At 41.6% G+C, this 20,933-nt stretch overlaps 1 protein-coding gene across 4 annotated transcripts in view; it reads left to right on the top strand.

The window, feature by feature from the left end:
• SPIRE1 (spire type actin nucleation factor 1) overlaps window positions 1–20,561 on the top strand; it is a 134,753-nt gene extending 114,192 nt beyond the window's left edge. For 2 of the 4 annotated variants that reach the window (XM_087757016.1, XM_087757010.1), the window contains 8 exons: window positions 4,917–5,007; window positions 5,887–6,029; window positions 8,675–8,848; window positions 12,204–12,341; window positions 13,879–13,949; window positions 14,679–14,706; window positions 14,794–14,930; window positions 15,794–20,561. In XM_087757016.1, coding sequence (XP_087613142.1) covers window positions 4,917–5,007; window positions 5,887–6,029; window positions 8,675–8,848; window positions 12,204–12,341; window positions 13,879–13,949; window positions 14,679–14,706; window positions 14,794–14,930; window positions 15,794–16,046 — 1,035 coding nt within the window. In that variant the 3' untranslated portion in view covers window positions 16,047–20,561. The remainder of the gene's footprint in view (window positions 1–4,916; window positions 5,008–5,886; window positions 6,030–8,674; window positions 8,849–12,203; window positions 12,342–13,878; window positions 13,950–14,678; window positions 14,707–14,793; window positions 14,931–15,793) is intronic. The other 2 variants (XM_087757032.1, XM_087757025.1) reach the window with 1 other exon arrangement.
• Window positions 20,562–20,933: the final 372 nt, after the last annotated feature.

Here is a 20,933-nt window from a genome sequence, read left to right as displayed (position 1 = left end):
ATCATCTGAGTTTTCCATGATTGCTTTGTCAGCCCACAGAACTTGAAAAATACTAGATCAGACCTCAAAAATGAGAATATTCTTTTAAGGTTAAATGCTACTTGTGGCCTTAAATGCAGTATTTACTTATTTTTCTAAATGCCCAGTATCCGTCCACAGTGTATATGTAGCAATTATTCTTTTGGGAACGCAGGCAAATGTGTTGCACCCTTCTGGCATCCATGCAGGAGCTGTCACTAAAGGACTCAGATGTGAGGCCAGCCTCACCGTACCAGCTGTCAAATAAAGAACATCAGCTGTACCAGAGGGGTTGCAGTTTGGTGCAAATGTCAATGCGCCAGTTTGCTATATAGGCTTGGGAACTAACACCCAACAAATGTTTCACAGATAGGGACAAGCAAATACTACTTCAGTGAAGAAACAACTTTGAATCCATCCTCTCTCAAATGGAGAATTAAAGATCTAAAAAAGCATAAAAAGGAGAAAAGCTTAAAAAAGCTCTCTAGCTTAAAAGCTGCATTATATATGATCCTCAAGAAGTACCAACATTACATCCTCAAGAATGAGCTTTGTCTTCTGGACCAGTAGTATTATTAATTGTGTTTGGACCTTTCTGAAAGTTAAGCTGTCTGGAAAGCGCATGCAGGCAGAGCTTATTCACAGAGGCTAATTTTAGCCTGGGGAAGGCAGTCTTCCCTGACTTTATTTCTCTCTAGTAAATGGGGAAGGAGGGGTTTCCTGACAGGGCGCTTACAAAGGCGTCTAAGCTGAAAGATAGGAGGCTGGGGAGAAATATATGTGGGGAGAAATTTATCTCTTTGCATACTTTCTTGATCTGTGAAAGGTTGGCCCTCTTTGTATTAGAGGTTATCCTATGGGTGACTTGTTTGGGTGCATAATTTGGTGCATCTGTTTTGAAAGCAGAAGAGATTTGCATTCTGAAATGTCTCAGCAGTCTTTCAAATTACAATAGAGGCTATATGAGATTTTGTTAATATGAATGAAGCTGGGCAGGATGCAGGAATATTAAGACCTGTCAGCGAGAGTTGGCTCTTGAACTTACAGCTTCCCAGCTTGTAGCTGCGTGCATCCTGAAGCTAATGCAGCATGATATTTCACAGGGAAAAATGAGCAGAAGTCAGTAAAGGAAAATTCTGTAAAGGGAAACGTGAAGTGATTCTTGTAGGAGGGAAAAATAAGATGTCTGACTGTGACTATTGATTAGGGAATACTGTGTAGGCAAGCAAAGTCGTATAGAATAAGCTCTGGAACATACAGCAAAAGGTAAATTGAAAATAAATCAGTCACATCGAGCTGTCACAGAGAACAGATGCTGTACTGGTTTGAGTCAACAGAAGTAGCTGGTGAAGCAATTAAGACGATTAAGATGCTCGGCAGAATACTGGTTGGGGCTCAGGAACAGTGCTAAAGTAGTGTAAATAAACAAACTGAAGGGAGTTTGGGTGAAATTTTCTGAGCTGATGAATGGGGTGGGACATAGAACATTTGAAGAAAGTGAAGATCGCTCTGTCAAAATATCTTATTTCTTTCCTGGCTTTTACTTTGTATGTAACACACAGAAGAGCATATGTGTTGTCCTGATTGCCTATAAATGACTCGGCCACCTCTTTGCCTGCAATTTGAGTTGGGTTTAACCTATTTAGAGTTACTCACTGGGAGTTAAATTATGACTATGTTATGCCCTAAATTACAGGCTGCACATCTCTGCACTGCTGAGCTGTGGACCTCCAAATGAGCTATGATGCAGACGCATTTTCTTCCCCCTGCATCCCCTTTGTTCTTCTCCCAGCTGTGTTGTGATGCAGACTATGCCCCAACACTCAGTGTTGCCAGCCAGAGGTGAAAGGGAAGGTCTGATACAGCCCTATGCCCATTTGCTGGCAAGGATGAATATTGTACGAACTATTCCTGCTTTCTGTCCTTGCTTTTTTCTGCATCACCACTAGAATCACAGTTTCAGAGGAGGAGCAGGAAGTGCCATTTTGCTTTGTGTGGCTAAGAGAAGTAGCAATCTAATAGTGATTTTTGATACAGATATAAAAATGGTATCTCCCTAATGAAGCTACAGCTATCTGGACAAAAATCATGTCAGTAGCATATTCAGATGTTTTAAGGTGATGCCTTTAAAGCTGCAGCTTTCTCAGTACGTGTAAAATTCTAATTGTTTCGTGCTCTGTGGAGAAGTGCACAGTCCTGGATGTTGGGTTGATCTGACCTCAAATGTAAAATGTCAGATAGTCTACCATAATAGTCAACAGTTACTATATTGATATGAAGAAATTCATATGATGGTTCATCAGTACTTTCTACACAAGCCCGCCATGTTTGAGAAATCGTAGGGCAGTAATAGCATTTTCAGTGCATGTGTTTGTGCACAGAAAAAGTAATTTGAAATGACAGACCAGGAATACCTGTTCTTGAAGCAGGATGATATGTCAAATTTAACATACTCCTGGTTTCCATTCTCCCTGGGTTGGTTGTTTATACTTACTATTTTTTATACTTAGCCATTGTCTCTGACAGTTCATCCCCTCTCATTCTTTAGAATAAGAAGTGCGGCTCCTGGAACCTTTCTTGTAGGTCTTTACCATACCCTTGCTCTCTATTTTTGTCCATTTCTTTCGCTCTCTTTTTTTCGAGGCTCCTAGGCCACTGGAATAGCCAGTGTTCATCCATTACTAATGAAGTAACTAAAAATCTTTCACAGAAATGGGAGCAAGACGGAGACATCTGTGTGCTTCCTAGTTTTGCAACATGTGATTGAGACATCATGTCCATCTCGAGTTCAGAAGTGGCATGAAGAATGGTCCATAGCTATTTCTTTCCATTTAAAGGTGGCAATTAGCAAAATTAGATGGACATGTAAAACATTTCTGTAATCCCTATTTTACAGTTTTATGTTAAGATTATATAGGCTTTTGATATGTTCAGTTGTGCACCTTGTTTTATCTCTCTTCTCTCTGTGCCAGTGTTTCAGACACAGGAAAAAAGGAAGAAAAAGGAGAGCAAAAAAACCCAGAAAAGCGGGTAAATAAACTGAATGCACAGACTGTTGCTTGAATCATGATTCAGTCTTTTGTAAAACTTTACAGCATAAGATGCTGACGACTGAAGCACTTGTAATTTTTGGTCAGGACTAGGTAGGGTCCCACAGAACGAGACTTCTCTAAAGCAAGGATTGCTTGGATTGTGCTCCAGAGAAAGCTGTTCCCCCCCTGCTCCTCAGAAAGCCTTCTCTGAAGCCCTGGCTGCTCTTCATTCATAAAAATGAGCAGCACAGCACCATGGTTATGTTTTTTTAGTTGACAGCTTACTTAGTTCTTCATCTTAGCTTGTTAGCTCCTCTGGCAATGGGAAAGAAATCTTACACTCAGACAAATCCGACTTCTACAAAGTGAAAAGTTTAGTAGTTCCCTTTGTACAGGGGTTATTCTCCTTCACAAAACTGAGATGTTTAACTCTAGACTTGTGAACACTGTTGCACCCCTTCTAAAGAACAGTGCATCCAAGTGTCTTGCAAGTTCTCCGAGTGGTCTTTTAAGGCAACCATGTGGCAAGAAGCAGTGATATGCAAAGCTATTTGAGCTAGCTCTGTAGCTAAACTGTACTGGTTTTTGGAAGTAAAACTTCTGCTGTAGCTAAATGTGCTGCTCAAATTTCCCTACAAGCTTCCCATCACAACTGGTTTGCAGGGTCACACTTGATATGTTAAAGTGAATATATTGTTTTGGGATCTGAGCTGGTTTGAATCCCTTTGCAGAATATTGTGTTGTGGCATATACGTGGGAACAGTATACATCACAGTGCCCTCACATACAGTGCATACCCTTGGGCTCAGCATAAAGTACAGATCACCTGATGGGAATTTGTAGAGGCCTCTGTCCCGTGATGCATGGTGCTCATTGAGGTGATCTGCCAGCTTTTCTTTTCTGACTTGCTGTTAACCAAAGAAGGCAATCTTTCAGCCAGTGGAGGTTTTCCTGCTTGCTATTCACGTAACTAAGGAAATCTGTGAGAGAGAAGCTCAGCCACTTTCTGGGTTTTAGAGCAGGTCACTTGTTTGATCTGTAAATCTTGACAACTTAAATGATGTAAGTCTCCTTGGTTAAAAGCATTCACATTCGAGCTAAAGAGCGTTCACGCTCAGTCCTTCAACTCCGTTCCTTTGGGAGGCTCTTGTGATGATCTGTATCTTGCTGGTATCCGGTGGCTGAAGACAGAGGTTTTAAGTGAAAGCAAGGGATTTAAGGGTGGCATAATGCTTTAGATAGCTGAAATGTGTTAGTCAAAGCCCGTTCCACTTTCATTCAACTTGCTCTTGGCTGTTGTGATGAAACATGCTTATATAATGAGTGAGATTCCTTTTAAATACAGAAGAAAGGAGAAACGCACCAGGATTAGGGATTAGAGAACAGTGCAGTGGAGATCAGATTAATTTCTCTTTACCTGAGTCACTTGTATGAGTGGCTCTCATTCCTTTGGAGACCAGAGAAATCCAAGTGCTGATTCCTTGCTAGTGTGCGATATAAAGTTGAGTTAACGTATCTGCTGTAGCTGCAAATCCTTAGAAGTCCTTGAATACAATGAGGAAAATTAACAGGTTACAATGGATTCATGCACCTCTCTGTGATCTTGTTCTTTCATGCGATAGTTAAATACACTGAATTCCAACCACGTACCATTTATTTCCGTTTCTAAAAAAATTTAGCATTGAAAATTCCGTTTACTCAGTGCTGTGTAGAGTCAATGTTTCTCTCAGGACTTCTTCTAGGGCTCTGAGTGATTGAATGGTGCAAAATACTTTTGATCGCTTCCGATTTCTGTGTGCTAAGAAGCAGTAAGAGAAGAAAAAACAATCCCTGAGGAATTCTGTTTCTTTTCCTCTTACCACACAGGAGGAATCAGTGCACAAATCAGCAAGCAGCAGCAGCATCTCACCCTCACAAGTGGAAGACCCCTCTCAAGAAGGCACCAGCAGCAGAAAGAGTGAGTTTTGATGAAAGAGCCCAGTGGCTGCTTTTACACTCTTCTGTTGTCTTCTGTTCTATGAACATTGTCTGAAACTTTTATAGAAAGCTGAAGCTGAGTGTTGTTAATGCAATAACTCTCTAAAGCTGAACCCTAGAACCTGCTGAATAGGTCAAATGTGATTAACGATTGGAAGGCATTAGCCTACACTATATGTGGATAACTTTGTGAAACAGAAGGTGGTTTCATACTTTAATTTGATGTGGAACTGTAGAGGAAGTCAGAAGTGAATGGGGGGTAGTTCAGCTACGTTCATCTCATAAAAGGATTTGTTGCTGCAGAAACACATTCTAACCTAAGACAAATTTAAATGTTTCCTGCATCTCTGTCACTGTGGCAGTGAATGTACTTGTTTGAAAGACTCATAGCAATCACCAGTATTTCTCATAAGAACTTACTGGGAAGAGGGGAGGTTATGTTCTTTTTTTTTTCAGGCACAGTTATTGTAGGCTTTACTGTGTAACAATATTTTTCATTTTTTTCAAAGTGTTTCAGTTTCACTGGAAAGGTTTTGTAATGAAACATGTAATCTCTGAATGTATTTTCTGTGCACAACGGTGAAATAAGTAGAATAAGCCAATACCCTGAAACACCAAATTTATATACAATGGTAACTGGACAGTAGCATGCCTATATTTGCTAGTTTTTTGAGTATTCCTACTCTCTCAGTCTGGAAAATGTGATACATGTCTTGAAGATGCTCTGAGTTTGGATGTGTAACTTCAGCCACCAATAGTGGGAATTCTAGCAAATCAGTGGCTGGTTTAAGTACTGAGCAATGTTATCCAACAGTGTGTCTTACAGGAACTAATTTTATTATACTGGTTGAATCTTTAGTGCCTCCAAAGTTCTTGCCCATATCATCTACACCACAGCCTGAGAGACGGCAGCCACCTCAGAGACGACACTCCATTGAAAAGGAAACACCAACCAATGTGAGACAGTTCCTACCACCTTCAAAACAGAGCTCCAGATCACTTGTAAGTGGAGTGGGTGATAGGAGAGAGAAAAAGAGGCATGCTAAGAGTATAATGAAAATTAAAACTTGGCTTCAGTGTGATTAGAACGTGACTCAAAGAAAACTCCTCAATTCAGAAACAGCCCTTGGCTACTAAAGACATTTTGAAATCAAGATTTGAACTTTGTCTCTCTAGCGTATTTATCCAAAATCCCAGGTACAGGTGCCTCAAAAAACATTTGCACTTTGATTAGGACTCTGAGTAAAGCCACGTGCCTTGATTTTATTTCAGAACATTGCCAAAACAGATGAACTTCACCTTACTGATTTTCCATTTGAATAGAGACAATTCCAAAGCAGTGGATCTATTTTGGGATTTGGGGCAAATTTTTAGTTGTTGGAAGTATTTTAGTTAATGGCTGAATGAATGGAATGGTTTCTTTTCTTCCCACCTCAAGCACTTGTGTGGTAATGTTTATACATGGGAAAACTCTTTCAGTAATCCAAATCAAGATTTGTCTTTATGTTGCTTTGTTGAAGTTACTGAGGCAAAAACCTGTATTACTCCTTGAAAAGAAAGTACAGTACATTTGATCAATTAGCTTTAATTGAGAGCTGTTTTCCAACAGAGTATAAACAGCAAAGGGTATGAAATCCTGGTTCTTTTATGTTGACATACTGATTAGTGCTTTATAATTTCATGCAGGATATGTTCCTCGCCTCTTTTCCTACCAGCAGGGTTTCAAAGTATGCCCCATGAGGTACTCGTGAATAGAGGAATCGATAAACACGTCCTAGTTTTGAAAGGAAGGGAATATTCACTCATCTTGTAGTGCGGTGGTAGTAATGGGCTTTGAAGAGTGTTTCTGTTGGCCCAAGAGATGGTAGCCAGGATCCAAACCTATTAGATGATGAAGTTGAATGGTAACAAGAAAATAATCTCCAAATATTCCCACAACATGCGTCCTCCTCTTCTTTTCAGAGGGTCTGATGGATTTTGTTTATTATATCCTTCCAAGTAGCATGTAGTTTCTCGTTCCAAGTGAAGGTCAGGTAGTAGCGTGTTGATAAACGCACAATGCAAGTAGACTATTTCTGCCAAAGTGAACTTGGAGCAGAACATATTGCATCAGAACCAAGCTGGAGAGTTCCTTCAGCATGCATTTGAAGACACTGTCATATAAAATGGACTGTCCTGTCATCGCCTGCTGCACTCACTATATGAGGTAGCACAAGCTTTATTTTCTGATAGGCCCAGAGTCATTCACAGACATATTGTTTAAAGGGAGAAGGGGAGAAAGCATTGTATGTTGTACTGAGGCATTTGCTCCATCACACTTTTAGTCTATCTAAATATGTTACATCATAATACTGATCTCATATCATGTATTTGAGGGCATCATGCAACTTAAAAATCTTATATATGAAGCCATTATTTAAAATAGGTCAACCAAGTTCTTAACAGGACCTTTTGACCACATGTGTATTTTCCTTCTGTCAGTCTGTTCACTGACATATGCCTAGAAAGATATACACAAAATAAAACCATTGCAGAAAAACTAATTCAATTACTCCACTCCCCCTTAAAAATACTAAAGGAAAAGGGAGAAAAAGACATTAGATAAGTCAGGCTAATGTGGGAACATATGACAGAGGTTTTACTAGTTTCTTTTGTGCTTGGGAGGTTTTGGGATTTTTTTTTTTTAATCTTCAGAGCACCGTCACCTAGCTTGGTTTTGGCTATGAAGTGAGAAAGAAGGAAAATCAGTAGTGAAATGATGTTCTGTTAATAAGAACCTATTTTATTTGATGCCTGGAGAGCTAATTCTTTAACTTGGCAATAGTGCCCTCTAGGGTGCGACAGAAAACTCCCACAATACTTGTGTTTTTAGTTTTGGTAGATGGTTTCTGATATGCTGGCACTGGCCCAGGTCCACAGTTTGGCTTACTGCAAGTCTTTCCTCCCCCGGAGAGATGCCAGGTTCTTTCAGCGGCTGCGCCAGATGCTGCACATGTAACGTTGCCATTCCTGGAGTGAACGCTTCTCAATAAGTGTAGAATATTATTTACTTTTTATTTGACTTCACACTTCTTCATCCCTTCCTCCAGGACTGATGGAGTTTCATTTCTTATCACCTGTTCCTGCGACCGCAGTTTCTCTTCAAGGTGAAAAAGACCTCGTCAATAAATAGCCCTCAAAGCCAGTGAAAACAGGCAGGGGTTTGCTACAGTCTCTTAGCAGGATTAGCAAGAAACTAGTCTGTCTTGCATACCAACAACAGTTTTATGAACTGGCGTCTCATCAGAGTTAGGCCTAAGTAGGTGGGGAGGGGAAACAAACTTGGAAAAATGCCAAACGTAGTCCCTTTGATATGTCACCCTACCAGCGCTACAGGGAAAGGCAGGGCAGCTCGTTGATTTGGGGGGGGTGGGGGGTGGGGGTGGTGTCAGCCCTGGTGGTGCGCTTGCTGTAGTGAGCTGAGTTGGTGCTTAATCAGTGAGATGAAGCCAGTGTCCTGAGATGTACATATGGGTGCCTTTGTAGTCTGTTTGCTTTTTTAATAATTATTATTCTTATCATTATTTTTTTTCATGACCCAGAGGACCAAAGCTAATGGTTTCATTTATACACAGCATTCGCTTCTCTGCTTCCTATCTATTGTTCAGGTTCCTAGGATAACCAGTTTATTTCCAAGGATGACTTTCAGACCACTTTTTTCAACTATGCAAACAGCTTCTCTGCTCAGCTCTCATCCCATTGAAGCAGCCATGTGTGGGGTGGCAGGGGCTATGTACTATCTCTGTGAGAGAGCTTTTGCCAGCAGGTGGAAATCCACAAAGGTTTGCCTCTTTTTGCTGGCTTTGGAAATCACCTTCACCAGCATGTTCCCTCCTAGGGGAGCACTTCCTAAGCTGTGGCAAGAATTAAAGCTTAGGCTGGGACATTGCACCTGATTGTCATTGATTTCAATGTGTGTAGGATATTTCTGTGTCTTCAATCACCTCACGGGGAAAAGAAATCAGTTCTGAAAGGACAGCAAACTAAAAATGCAACATCACAAGATTATCAATGGGACAGACCTTAAATGTTACAGCACATGAAGATCCTGCAGCAAAAATCCAGCAAAACTATTGTAATCCTTGGACTATGTTGAAAAGAATAAGGTTTTATGTTTCTAGCAAGGTACATTATGTAGAATGGAAGGGCATTTGCAATCTGTTTTACTTGAAAACCAACATATGGTTTTGGTCCTCAGCACACTTACTTATCAGAACTTGCAGAATAACTAATAGCTATGTACCACGGAAGGCAAATCCACTGAAAAGAAAAACTGATTCATTTACCCCTAGGTAGAATTTAACATGAATAATTTAATTTTTTCCTTCTTTTTCTTGTCCCAACCAATAAGTGAAAGTGTGAAACCTGTTGCAGGAGAGCTTATAGTTGAGAGATCCAGCTGATTTCTTAGAAACTTCTAGCCTGCAAAAGCAACCAGAGCTTAGAGTGCTTGACTAATTGTGAATTGCAGAATTTAGAGACCAATCCAGCACTTGTTCATATTGCAGTTTACTAGGGCAGCTCATTTGAATGCCTAGTGACATCCTTTAATGAGAAGTTTTACAAGGAATGTATTAGTGTAGAAATGTTTTAGTCATAAGGACCTATTAGGTGTGTGTATGCTGAGAATGACCTACAAAGCACTTTATTTCACATTATGGATATGTAATTCTTACTACCTGCTTTTCCTGAGTAAAAAAAAATTACACGTATACACCTTAAGCTATTACAGTGTATATAAGATTGCACAGTCAAAGTATTAAGCCAGTTCTCATGAGGATCATGGAAACTTCAAGTTCAAAATAGTATTTTTAAGTAAAATTTTTTTTCCCTTTAAAAATAAGAATACTGACTCGTCTTTAATATTAAAATGAGTATTGAGTACAGTTCCAGAAAATCAAGACCATTCAAACCACATTTTGTCTTTAGTATGTTCTGTTGTATGCAAGTGTTGCAGAGAGCTGAAGTTCTCTCACTTGGAGCTGCCTAACTTGGGTGCAGATTATTGTTGGAAGTTTGAGCAATAACTCCAAAGCATCATTGTTTGATGAAGTTTAGTCAGTGCTTAGCCTAATTTGAATTAATTTCAATGCCTTAGAGCTAGTGTTGCAACAAAAGATTTTCTCATGTACTTACTTCTATTCCGAAAAGGGAAAAAAAAAAATCAAGCTGTTTTCTGAAATCAGCATAATATTTATCTTTCATTTAATGTTGCATTAACATTTTGTTGTCCTTGTGTAACCTCTGGAATTAAAACATTAGCATTTAAACATGTGAACATTTTCTATGTTTCCCCTGTTGCCTGCTAGCTATTTCTATTTGCTTTAGTGATAATCATTTTCGATTGGTACAACGACAGGCCCACACTATTCCCCTAGTACCCGCTCTACACCTATAGCAGATCTGCAGACTTTCTTCAAAGGAGCAATATTCCCTGACGTCATCGTTCTGTAAATTAAAGGAATGGGCGTTCATGAGGGGGAAGGAAGAGTTTCAAGTAAGAAACGTGTTTCTAAAGGACTTAAAGCTCTGATCGATTGCAAGCATTCAGTCAGCCTCATTCACCTTGGACAGTTTCTCTCAGCCTCCCACGATGCAGAATCGAGGGTTTCGCTGGCATTGTGTGCATCCCGCTTTCCCACCCACTTCCTCTCCCGTCTCGCCCCAGCCTTCAGCCGTGCTTTCTCCATAGCGAGGCAGTTGCTATGGGAAGAACCCAGAATGAAATGCTGAGAGCCGCTGGTTAGCTGTAAAGTTGCTCATAAGGAACAGAAGTTATTTTGTTCGGGCTGTGCAGTTTTACACCTCAGAGCAAATTGCAGTTGCTTTTGACGTAGTTTGTTCTTTCCAGAAAAGTAGTGACTCTATACCCCCAAGGTTTAGCTGGCAAATCTAACAAAGTTAACTCAATTCTAGTCTTTTGTGGGGTACCTTAAACAGAGTGAAGTTTCTTTGTGTTCCCTTTCTAGATAGGTAAGACAACAGTTTTTAAAAATGTGGTGGTTCCTAAATGCTAATGTTTGCCAGGTCTGCAACGTAGAAAGATTTTCCTTTCATCTAATGGAAAGACAGAACAGACCTCTGAGTACATGGAAATGGAGCATTTCACTACTAATCCGATTCATCACTTCAATTTGTAAACGAGAGCTCCAAACTGTCAGCCACGTCTTTGTATTTGCAGGAGAAATTTCCTTCGTTCATTCAGAGAGCATTACATGTCATTGTCATTCCCGCACAGTAGCCCCTCTGGGCTGGCTGAAAAGGTTCACTAAGCATAAAGCGATGGGGGTTCCCACAGAGGTTTCTGTCTTTCTGTTGGAAATGTATAATCAACTACAGGGCTGGATTACAAATTGGGTTGGTGCTTTTTATTCTCTGGTACCAAATTCAGGAGTTCTCTACTCAATATTCTCCTAAATGCTGTACTACCGGACAGACGCAAAATTTTCTAAGTGGGAAGTTGCGTTGTTAGTCTCTATTTGAGCCTCTGCCATTAATAATGCAACACTGGGTAACCAGTTCTTCTGCTTTCTATTTGAAGATCATTCTATAAGGCTTAAATTGCTGCTTTACTTTCTTGGGGCAGAAAGGAGAACTTTTCTGCCTGAACTGCCGTAGCTTTTTGTAGTCTTGGTGGGATTCTGATCATGTAAGCACCAAGATGTGGTACCACTGAATAAAAATTTCTGCTAGAATGGGCTACTAACAACTTCCCTTGGCCACTCTGGGCACCACAAAGTCTCAGAGAAATTGCGTGTCTTCAAACAATATACTTACTAGTAATACCATCTGCCAAATTACCTTTTCCCTCTCAAATTATAAACCTGAGCGTTGATTGGTTTGAAACAAATCTTTGTAGTAAAAGACAAACGGAGAGAAGGGCCAAGTGGTTGGAGGAGGAAAGATGAAGAGAACTGTCATTCTTGTGAAGGCTGAACATCAGACCGTTTAGATCACGCTTACGCAGTCTCCGATGGTTTGAAACTCATGTGATGCCCATGAATGAGCCAGTGCTATTCCAGTTTGAAGGGAGAAACCCTCTGTTTCTGGAGTTACTAACCAGGTGGCTGGTCGCCTAGGTTGAAGTCTGGAAGAAGCCATTTGGCTTTCAAATAATACGGGTTTTTTGGCTTCCAGGAGGAGTTCTGTTACCCAGTGGAATGTCTGGCTCTGACGGTGGAGGAAGTCATGCACATCCGTCAGGTGCTGGTGAAGGCGGAGCTGGAAAAGTACCAGCAATATAAAGATGTCTACACTGCTCTCAAGAAAGGAAAGGTAGGGCTGGGTCTGTGGAGGCTCCGAAGCTTATTGAGTGAGGCCGGTTGCACAAGCCTCCCATTTACAGATTTGTTTCTTACCCTGTATTGGAGAAAAAGAAGGAATATACACCTAACTCCCCCTAAATGTATAACATATGGGTCAGCTTCTTTGAATTATGCACAGAACCATCAGAACTTTTCATGGAAATACCTTATTTGTTTAGATTGTCTGTAAAAATGAAGTAGCGTTTGCAATTATCAGAGTGTATCTGTATGTGTATGTTTTAATCTTCATTGACTAAAGTGATTTCTGTCCCCATGCCTTCTGCAGTATTGCTTAGCATTTCTATTCCAGAAAACATAATTACAGCCAGCAGTAGGAAATTGCAACAGGTTTTTCAAATGAATCCTCACTATTAAGCAAAGAGGGAATGAAAGCCTTCAGAGAAGTCAGGTAACACATGACCCCGGAAGGAGGTTTAATATTGAAGAACCCATTAACATTTTTTTCTGTAAACTGCAGATTGTGAATTGGTATTTACCAGTAGAAGCAGTGTCCTTTTCTCCCACTTTTGACTTGTGCTTCTTGAACACCTCCAGCAAGTTTATTTTGACTTCACAGTGTATTTTACCTACAGGCCTACCTGTGTCTAGTATGCAGATTTAATTTAAAGATTTAATACATTTAAGGCAGATGGACAAGAATCTTAAAATGTCATTCAGTAGATTCAGCTGTTGCATATTGTCAGGATATATAAAGCTTAGCGATGAGCTTTTATCAAATCTCAAAGTGAATTGATGCTTTAACTAATTTACCCCACTATTAAAATTGTTCACTTGTATTTCTAACCGAATTTATCTAGCATCACCTGAGCCTTTGGATCTCAGTATGTCATCTTTTGTTTGACTGCAGAACTTTTCATTGTTCAATGCCTTTCCTTCCTAGAAATGTTCTTAAGCTGTGACCCCTACCTCCTTTGAATAAACTGAATAGATGGGATTTATTATCCCACTATAAAGCAAGTTTTCCTCAAGTAAGACTGTTATAATAGCTCTTTTCTGCACCTCCCCTAGTTTTCAAGAACATAGTATTGGAAGAAAATCATCAAATGTTATCACAGGCAAAAACTTTGTGGCCCAGAACCTGACCCAGATGGTTAGGAACAATTTCCAGCCTAAATGTATTCATGGCTGAATTTATGCCCATTTGTTCTTGTGGTTTTCCGTTGTAACAGTTACCCTTCCTTCTGCTGTTACTCTTACTTTCCCATTGCTTTTTTGTGTAGTAATGGTAAAAGCGTCAGTGAGGGGGAAGTAAAAGTAAGTTAATAATGAACTGGCAAGTATTTAATTTCGGTAAAAAATTTAAGGTGTATTTCTAAATATATGAAGATACAATTCTGGACCATTCTTTTCAATATCATCTTAGAAGTACGGGCCCCAGAACTGGATGTAGTACTGCAACTGTGGTCTCACTGATGGCAACTGATAGATGAAGCCGTTATTGTGCGGGACTTTGCCTAACGTTGTGGACTCCTCTGTTCTTCTTTTAGCTCTGCTTTTGCTGTCGAACAAGAAGGTTTTCTTTCTTTACCTGGTCTTACACTTGTCAGTTCTGTAAAAGGTAAATACTTAATATCTGTTAATAAAGGAGTACTGTTTCAGAGGGAAAAATACTGATTTATATGTTAGAAACCCCCAAATGTTTCCGCTGCATACTGTTGATTTTTGTTTCTGTAACAGTTGAGGTTAAAAAAAAAAGATGCAAACCCAGATCCTTCCTAAGTGACAGAATTGCTTCCTTGGACTGAAACTCTAGGCTAAAAGTGAAAGAAACACCCATTTGTTCTGTTACGCTCATGGGAGAGTGAGATGGAATTTATTCAGACTCCCCAATCAACACGTCCATCTCTCTGTTGTTGCGGAAAACATTTCAAGGCAATTTACCTTTTGGATTATTTTTGGAGTATTGGTGGGTGGAGAAGGGAAAAGGAATAATTTGCAGGCAAAACGAAAAATTTTAAGTTGAACAGTGAGACAATAAGTCTGGAGATGTATGGAGTCACTAATTTATTGTGTCACTTACCAAAGGAGGTTTCTTTAGAGGAAAAACAGCTATTTCTATTTTTTTTTCTATTTTTTAATTTAGCTGTAGTTCTTGTTTAGCATTTCTCCTTGCTTTTGGCTTGGTTCTGGTTGAAGTTATTACATTGAAGAAGGTTTAAAAATAAAAATGTTTGTTTAAGGGGAGGATGGGGGAGGGTTCTAACTCCTGAAAACGTTTATCCCTTATTCTTGATTTAAATGTAATTTTGCCCAATGAAATGATTCATGCTCTTGCTTGCTTACACAGGCCTGTATGCTCACAGTGTTGCAAAAAAGTAAGTAAATAAACTTATGGTTAGACCCTTTCTAAAAAGCTATAATCTTTGTAATGATGCACATTCCTTCTGCTGTTCTCATAACAGATGCGGTTGCCATCAAAGCCATATTCTACTCTCCCCATCTTCTCACTGGGACCTTCAACCTTGCAAAGAGGAGAAAGTTTTATGAGGCCAGAGAAACCCTCTACCAGTCACCACCGATCGCTGCGGAGCATGTCCAGGTGAAAAATAATCCTTGCTCACATGTGTCTATTGAAAATCCTTCCTAAATGTTTCCTCTTGAGTTAGCAGTCATTAATTACTGCTCCACCTGTTTTGTAGTTGTCAATGTTTCTAACGCCTGTAGTAAGCTTTCTGAAGCCTGAAAATCCATGTCTCTTCCACTCATTGCTTTGATTTACAGAAATGGCAATACTAACAGCATGTCTTAAACCTTTTTCACATTACAGGTAAAAAATAATATGAGTCTGGGACAACTGTATTTCTGTAGCACCTCTGCAAATATATCTTTAGCATGTCTTTTTCTGGTGTGAATGGACTCTCTGGAGATGAATCTCGCAGGCTAGAATCACTCACTGAATGGGAATTCAATGATATCTTGCACAGATTTATCTTTTTTTCCCCCTAATTTTTCTAATTTTCACAATTTTTTTTCACTTTGATATCATGAAGTTATCTACTGTTTTTTTGTCTTATATGCAGATGGTTGTCAAAACTAATCTGAGAAATTAAATATAAAAGAAATGCTCCTTTTGGAGGGGATCTACAGTATAGACCCTCTGCATAAATCACTAGTGCTATGATGCTGTGTCAAATTAGCCAAGCACATCATCTATTTATAGTTATTAGTAAGGTTGGTTTTGTCAAGGTAAATGTTACACGTGCCCTTCAGTTAGTGACCCCGCAATCTTGCCGAACCGGGCAGAAGCTGTCTGCTCCAGTGTTCAGTCTCCTGGTGTCATTTTTGGGACAGGAGAAAGGAAGATTTGAATCATGACCATTCTCATGTGCTGTTTCCTGAAGGCGTCCCTTGGGGCCCACTGCTGGTAAATAATGTGACAGGTCCTGCTCTTTTGCCTTTCAGGTTGACCTCGAGGTCCAAATCTGTGGATAAGTCACACGAAGAATTTCCCAAAGAATTAATGGAGGACTGGAGCACGATGGAGGTGTGCGTGGACTGCAAGAAGTTTATTTCAGAAATCATCAATTCAAGCCGGCGCAGCCTATCTCTGGCCAACAAGCGAGCCAGGTTAAAAAGGAAAACGCAGTCCTTCTACATGTCGTCGCCGGGAACCTCTGAATACTGCCCCTCTGAAAGGACTATCAATGAGATCTGAGCCTTGTGCCTTTTTCTTTGCTTTTGTCTTCATGAGGTCATCATCCATGAGCAAGGTCACTGAAACTGGATTATCATTCCGTTGCTTCGTTTCACTTGACTGGCTTGAATTTGCATTAGATCACAGGACTTCCTACTCCAATGGTTCCCAGAGATGCAGAACGTTATGTTTAGATCTGTGCAGAATGATACGCAACGGGTCAGCTGCTCGCACTGGAAGAAAATCAATAGTTTGAAAGTGTTGCCTCTTTTGTATGTGTGCATTGGAACTAGAAAGCCTTTTCTTGCTTTCAGTCTCTTTTTTTTAACCATGCTTTGAATCATCTTTCAGGAGATGAGCTGAAAACATACGTTTAATGGAGAACCAAATCTAACAAAGTGTCAGCGTTAGCACAGTAGCAGTCAGTCAGTCATATTGGCGTTACCACCCTAGTAATGCTCATGTCCTAGTTCAAACAGCTAAGGGTCGTATCACACACCAGGCACCGCGTGTGAGCGACTGTGGTCAAAACCATCTTTCTTTGAACTGTTTCGGTTGCTCCGAGATCAGGGTTCTGGACGGGACTTGGCAACGCCTGTGTCCTAGGGCAAAATACACGATGAAGCTGTTCGCCCGTGTGGTCGGCCGTTCCCCTGAGCTGCTGTACTTTTTAAGCCTTAGTGTACTTCTAAGTGTCTCCTGAGCAGGTTTTAGTAGTTTATTTTCTATCTTGAATGTATGATGATGACTACTAGTAGCAGTGAATTTTAGTAGTAGACAGAGTTGTACAGTTTATGGGGAGGATGGGAAATAAGGGAGGCTTCTAATTTTAACTGAATACCTGTAAAGTCGTTCTCACGGTTACTCAGAGAAAATGGTGGGTAAGGTGTACATTTGTATTATAATGGAGCACACAAATACTGCTATAGTTATGTCTGACAGCATATCCACTGATAACCCCATTTTTTCTGGGGCTTATAACTTGGCTGTAAAAATTCGTGTTCTGCTGAAATTTGGGACAGTGCTGTCTCAGATTGGGAGCAATCTCTCTTTTTTTTTTCTTTTACCTTTTTTCATTCTTTTTCCTTTTTTTAATTCGCTCACAAAAGAGTGATAGACTGGTTGTTTAGAAGTTCCAACAATGTTACAACGTTAACTGACATCTCATGCTTTTTTGCACTTTTTTTTATATTCAAAATACTTTTTTTAAATTCAAGCATAGCCAGAGTTTAGTCAATAATTTGGGGCCAGATCATTTTGGTATTTGAAAACAAGCTAACATAGCCAATTTATTAATACTTGAAAATCAACTACTGTAACTTTTTCATAAATTTTTTAATACCCTGAGGCATATTTAATATCTATATAGCAGTGTATTATAGAATGACATAGCAGAAAAGTTTCAGATCTATTTATTAACATTTCTATACTTCGGATTAATGAGAGATACCTCAGAACTGCTCCAAAGTAGCTGGGACTGGGTTTCTGTAACATGATTTTAAAGATGTATTAATCAAAACAGATTCTCCTGTCCAAATCTCGTGCATCGAAAAGCCCAAGAGAAGGCAGACTGCCCCGCCAGCCCTGGCAGGGCACGGTGCGGAGGCTGTGGGGCACCAGGGGTGGTCGGCTCCCATGTGGTAGCCGGGCTCCAGTCCCGCTGCGGGCTGCATCCTGCTGCCCAGGGGGACAAGGCTTCCCCTTCCGAGTGTATTTGCATGTTACATTGCAGCCTTCGGAGCAGCCACTCATACCATACCTTTTTAGTTGATTCAAAAAGCACATGCAAGTCTCCTTAAACCTTCCCAGGGACTCATCCATCCTTATTTTTCTTTAAACGCCCCCTTGGAAAATGAGAATTTTTGCAGATGCAGGGCTTACTGAAATGTTTTTAATTTTTTCTGAACCGATGCGAACAGGAAAAGCGGGGCTCAAGGCTAACTCTCCCTCTTAGCTGTGCCGTGTAGGTCAGCTGTCATGGCCCTCTCCTCGGGTGCCGCTGGAAAAGTGTCCTGCATGTTAAAGCACCTGGAGTACTGGCGTGAGGTAAGGATGTAGGACTGCAGGAGGTGAGCAGCACAGACAGGCTGATTTGAAAGATCTGCTGTTGCTGGAAGGGTCGCCTGATCTCAGTCACATCAGCACTTTTTCTTGTTTCTGTGCCAAAACCAGGCCGTGTGTTTGCTGAACGGTGCATCAGGAAAACTAGTCTGAAAGAAATGCAGGAAATCTCACTTTGCATCTCCCCTGTTGTTGTTCTTACCATTTTCTCCTGGAAATGCCCCAGCCACGTGCTACAATCGCTCAGTCCTCTGTTGGCAGTCCTCTTCCCTGGTATCCTCAAGGCACTGAGGCGCAGGGTATCCAGCACGTGTATTTTCCCTTTTGAGAGGGATTTAGGATGTTGCAGAGCAGGCAGGATCAAGGACTAAGTAAATCCCGAGTGTGCGAAGGAAAATGAGTCCCTCACAGCCCCCCTCCACCTTGGCAGTGTCCGGGGCAGCTCTGGGGAAGCAGCAGAGCCTTGAGATCCAGCCTTTGCCTTCCCGGGATGCCCAGCAGCCCTTGGCTCGGGCTGGGCTTCGCTGCGCTGGGCAGGGCAGGGCACAAACAGCGAACAACAACGCGGTGGTTGTACAGACCGCTCCGTGTTGCTCACGCAGAGCAGGGCCTGGAAAACCTCCCTTGTGCCCTGGAAAAACAAAAAACCTCTGGGCTGCTGACACACACTGCGGCAGGCTCCAGAAAACATGGTGCAGAGGGCTGCCTCCCCCCTTCCCTCCCGTCCCTTCCTCTCTGCCACAGCTGCTCCGCATTATCCTGGCGTTTCATTCCGCAAAAGAGAAAGCGGCGGGTTGGTTTGTCATGCAAAGCCTGGAGGAGCTCGGCTCGCCGGTTGCCTGGATCTCTGCGGAGTGGGCTATTTTTAGCTTCCCGTCTCGCTGCTTGCGCTAGCATCCCCAATCCGCTGCAGCCGTTGGCCTGCGTACCCCGCGGCGCTGCCCAGCGTGTCCTGTTTGCGCTCTGAACTTCACATTAGCGTCAGAGGATGAAATCAGAAGCTTGTAAATACATGTAATATATTTATTCATATTTAGGAAGTCTCCATCAATCATGCAATGGGAATTGAGTTTCCCTTGATGTTTTAAAAAGGAAACGAGTCTTATTTATATGTGTGTTGGCTATTATCTTTATTAGAGTTAATGCTTTCAGCCCCCTAATACAGTTTGCACTCCATAGGCATTTTAGAGTGAATTACTGCTGAAAAGACTGCGGGACGAGCACAGTGAGCTCCCTTCCATGAATTTTTAAAATCTTTTAATTTTTTTTAGCTTTATTAATATGCCCAAGGTCTGTTTACGTATCTCACGGGAGACCCAAGGAGTTAAAAATGCCACTGGCAGCATCGGTCTTGTTGTTTTGCATGTGAACCTGGTTGTGGAGAATTCGAACCGGCTCTGCCCGACGGCGGCGATGGAGGCAGCGAGCGGGCCTTCGCTGCCGCTCTCAAGCCGGGTCTTGCCAACGTTCACGGTGATGATAGTGCTTGCGGGGCTGGTTGGGTTTTCCCCCTTCCCCACTACTTTATACAGGGAGGGGCATTACCTGGCGAAAATAAAATGCCTTTCCGTTATAGCCCTTGTCTGTGGTGATTATTCATGTGGAAGCAGATGTAAAGGTCCCGTCTCTCTCCTTTTTCATGCTTTTATAGTTTTGTAAGATCAGTCAGACGTTTCTTATGGCAAAGAATTGTTAATGAAAATGATTGAATAACGGCTGAACAGTGGGCTGGGCTGCACGAAGGGACGGGAACCTGTGGAAGTACTCTTAGAATAGCAATAAAACTGCTTGTGTAACCCCGGTGATGTGATCAGCACCCACTCATCGTGTCCAGCCAGCTCCCTCTGCCACCGAGTGTCGCTGCTTCCAAGGCTGCTGGTCCGCAGCTGAGGCGCGCTTGTCCTGCACGTGGTACAGGCCTTCGGCAATCTCCGTCCCTCACCCTTGGGAGAGAAATGCTGGCAGGCTTTTGGAGAGGTTTTTGAATGATCAGAGGTGGAGAGAACATTTTTATCACAACTGTTACGTTGTTCTCGCTCCTCTTTCAAGCTCCCCTTCTTCCCCAGGCAAGTTCAGCATCAGCTTCCATGGTTAGTTACTGGCTGCATGCTGTATAGTTTAAAACTAATTTAAAAGCTCCAGCTTTAGACTCCTGATTGCTACCTTCACGCTTTACCTCATCCAGCAGCTCTGTACATCTTTTAGGAACGTCTTTCTTACGAGCTCAGTCTCATCTGTGAAACAGTGACAGCACACAGGCATGAGGGAAAGGTGCTGCGACCGTACGCTCTGGTGCTACAGCATATGGATTACGTTAATGTTACCATAAAATTTTATAGTCTTTCCATGTTGATAACTTGGAGCTGCTCTGGTTTATTTCTTCTTCTTTTGTATGTATGTATCTTAAGGCCAATCTGAGAATGTTTATGAATATTGATTCCAGCTATAAAGATCTGTTTTGTTGTTTCTGTCTGATTTTTACTACCGTGTTTCAAATTTTTTGGGTACCTGAAATTACCGTTCACCAAAATTTCCTGGTAGGAAAACAACCAGAGAGGGGCATTAGCTCAGTCTGACGCGATACACAGAGACACAGAACCCGTTCCCTGACACGTAAGCCTAAGTTCACGAGCGTCGTCCTCGTGGCAGCTCGATCGAGTCCGGGGCCACAGCCCCCTCCCGCTGGGAGAGCTGGTGCTACCCTGTACGAGGGGTGGGCGCTGAGCGGCACCCAACAAGCTCCGGCAGCCCGGAGCGGAGGGAGCCTGCGGCCCTCCCTGCGTTCTCGGCTCGACCTTGAAAAATCCCGGAGCTGCTCTTGTTGCTCCGTTTACGTGGCGCGAGCTG

This window comes from Nipponia nippon, unplaced genomic scaffold (genome assembly GCF_047370975.1).
Source record: "Nipponia nippon isolate SJK-2023a ecotype South Korea unplaced genomic scaffold, ASM4737097v1 scaffold_1, whole genome shotgun sequence".
Lineage (NCBI taxonomy): Eukaryota > Metazoa > Chordata > Aves > Pelecaniformes > Threskiornithidae > Nipponia > Nipponia nippon.
The sequence above is the reverse complement of the archived record's forward strand: the minus strand, read 5'-3'. Positions and strand labels throughout refer to the sequence as shown.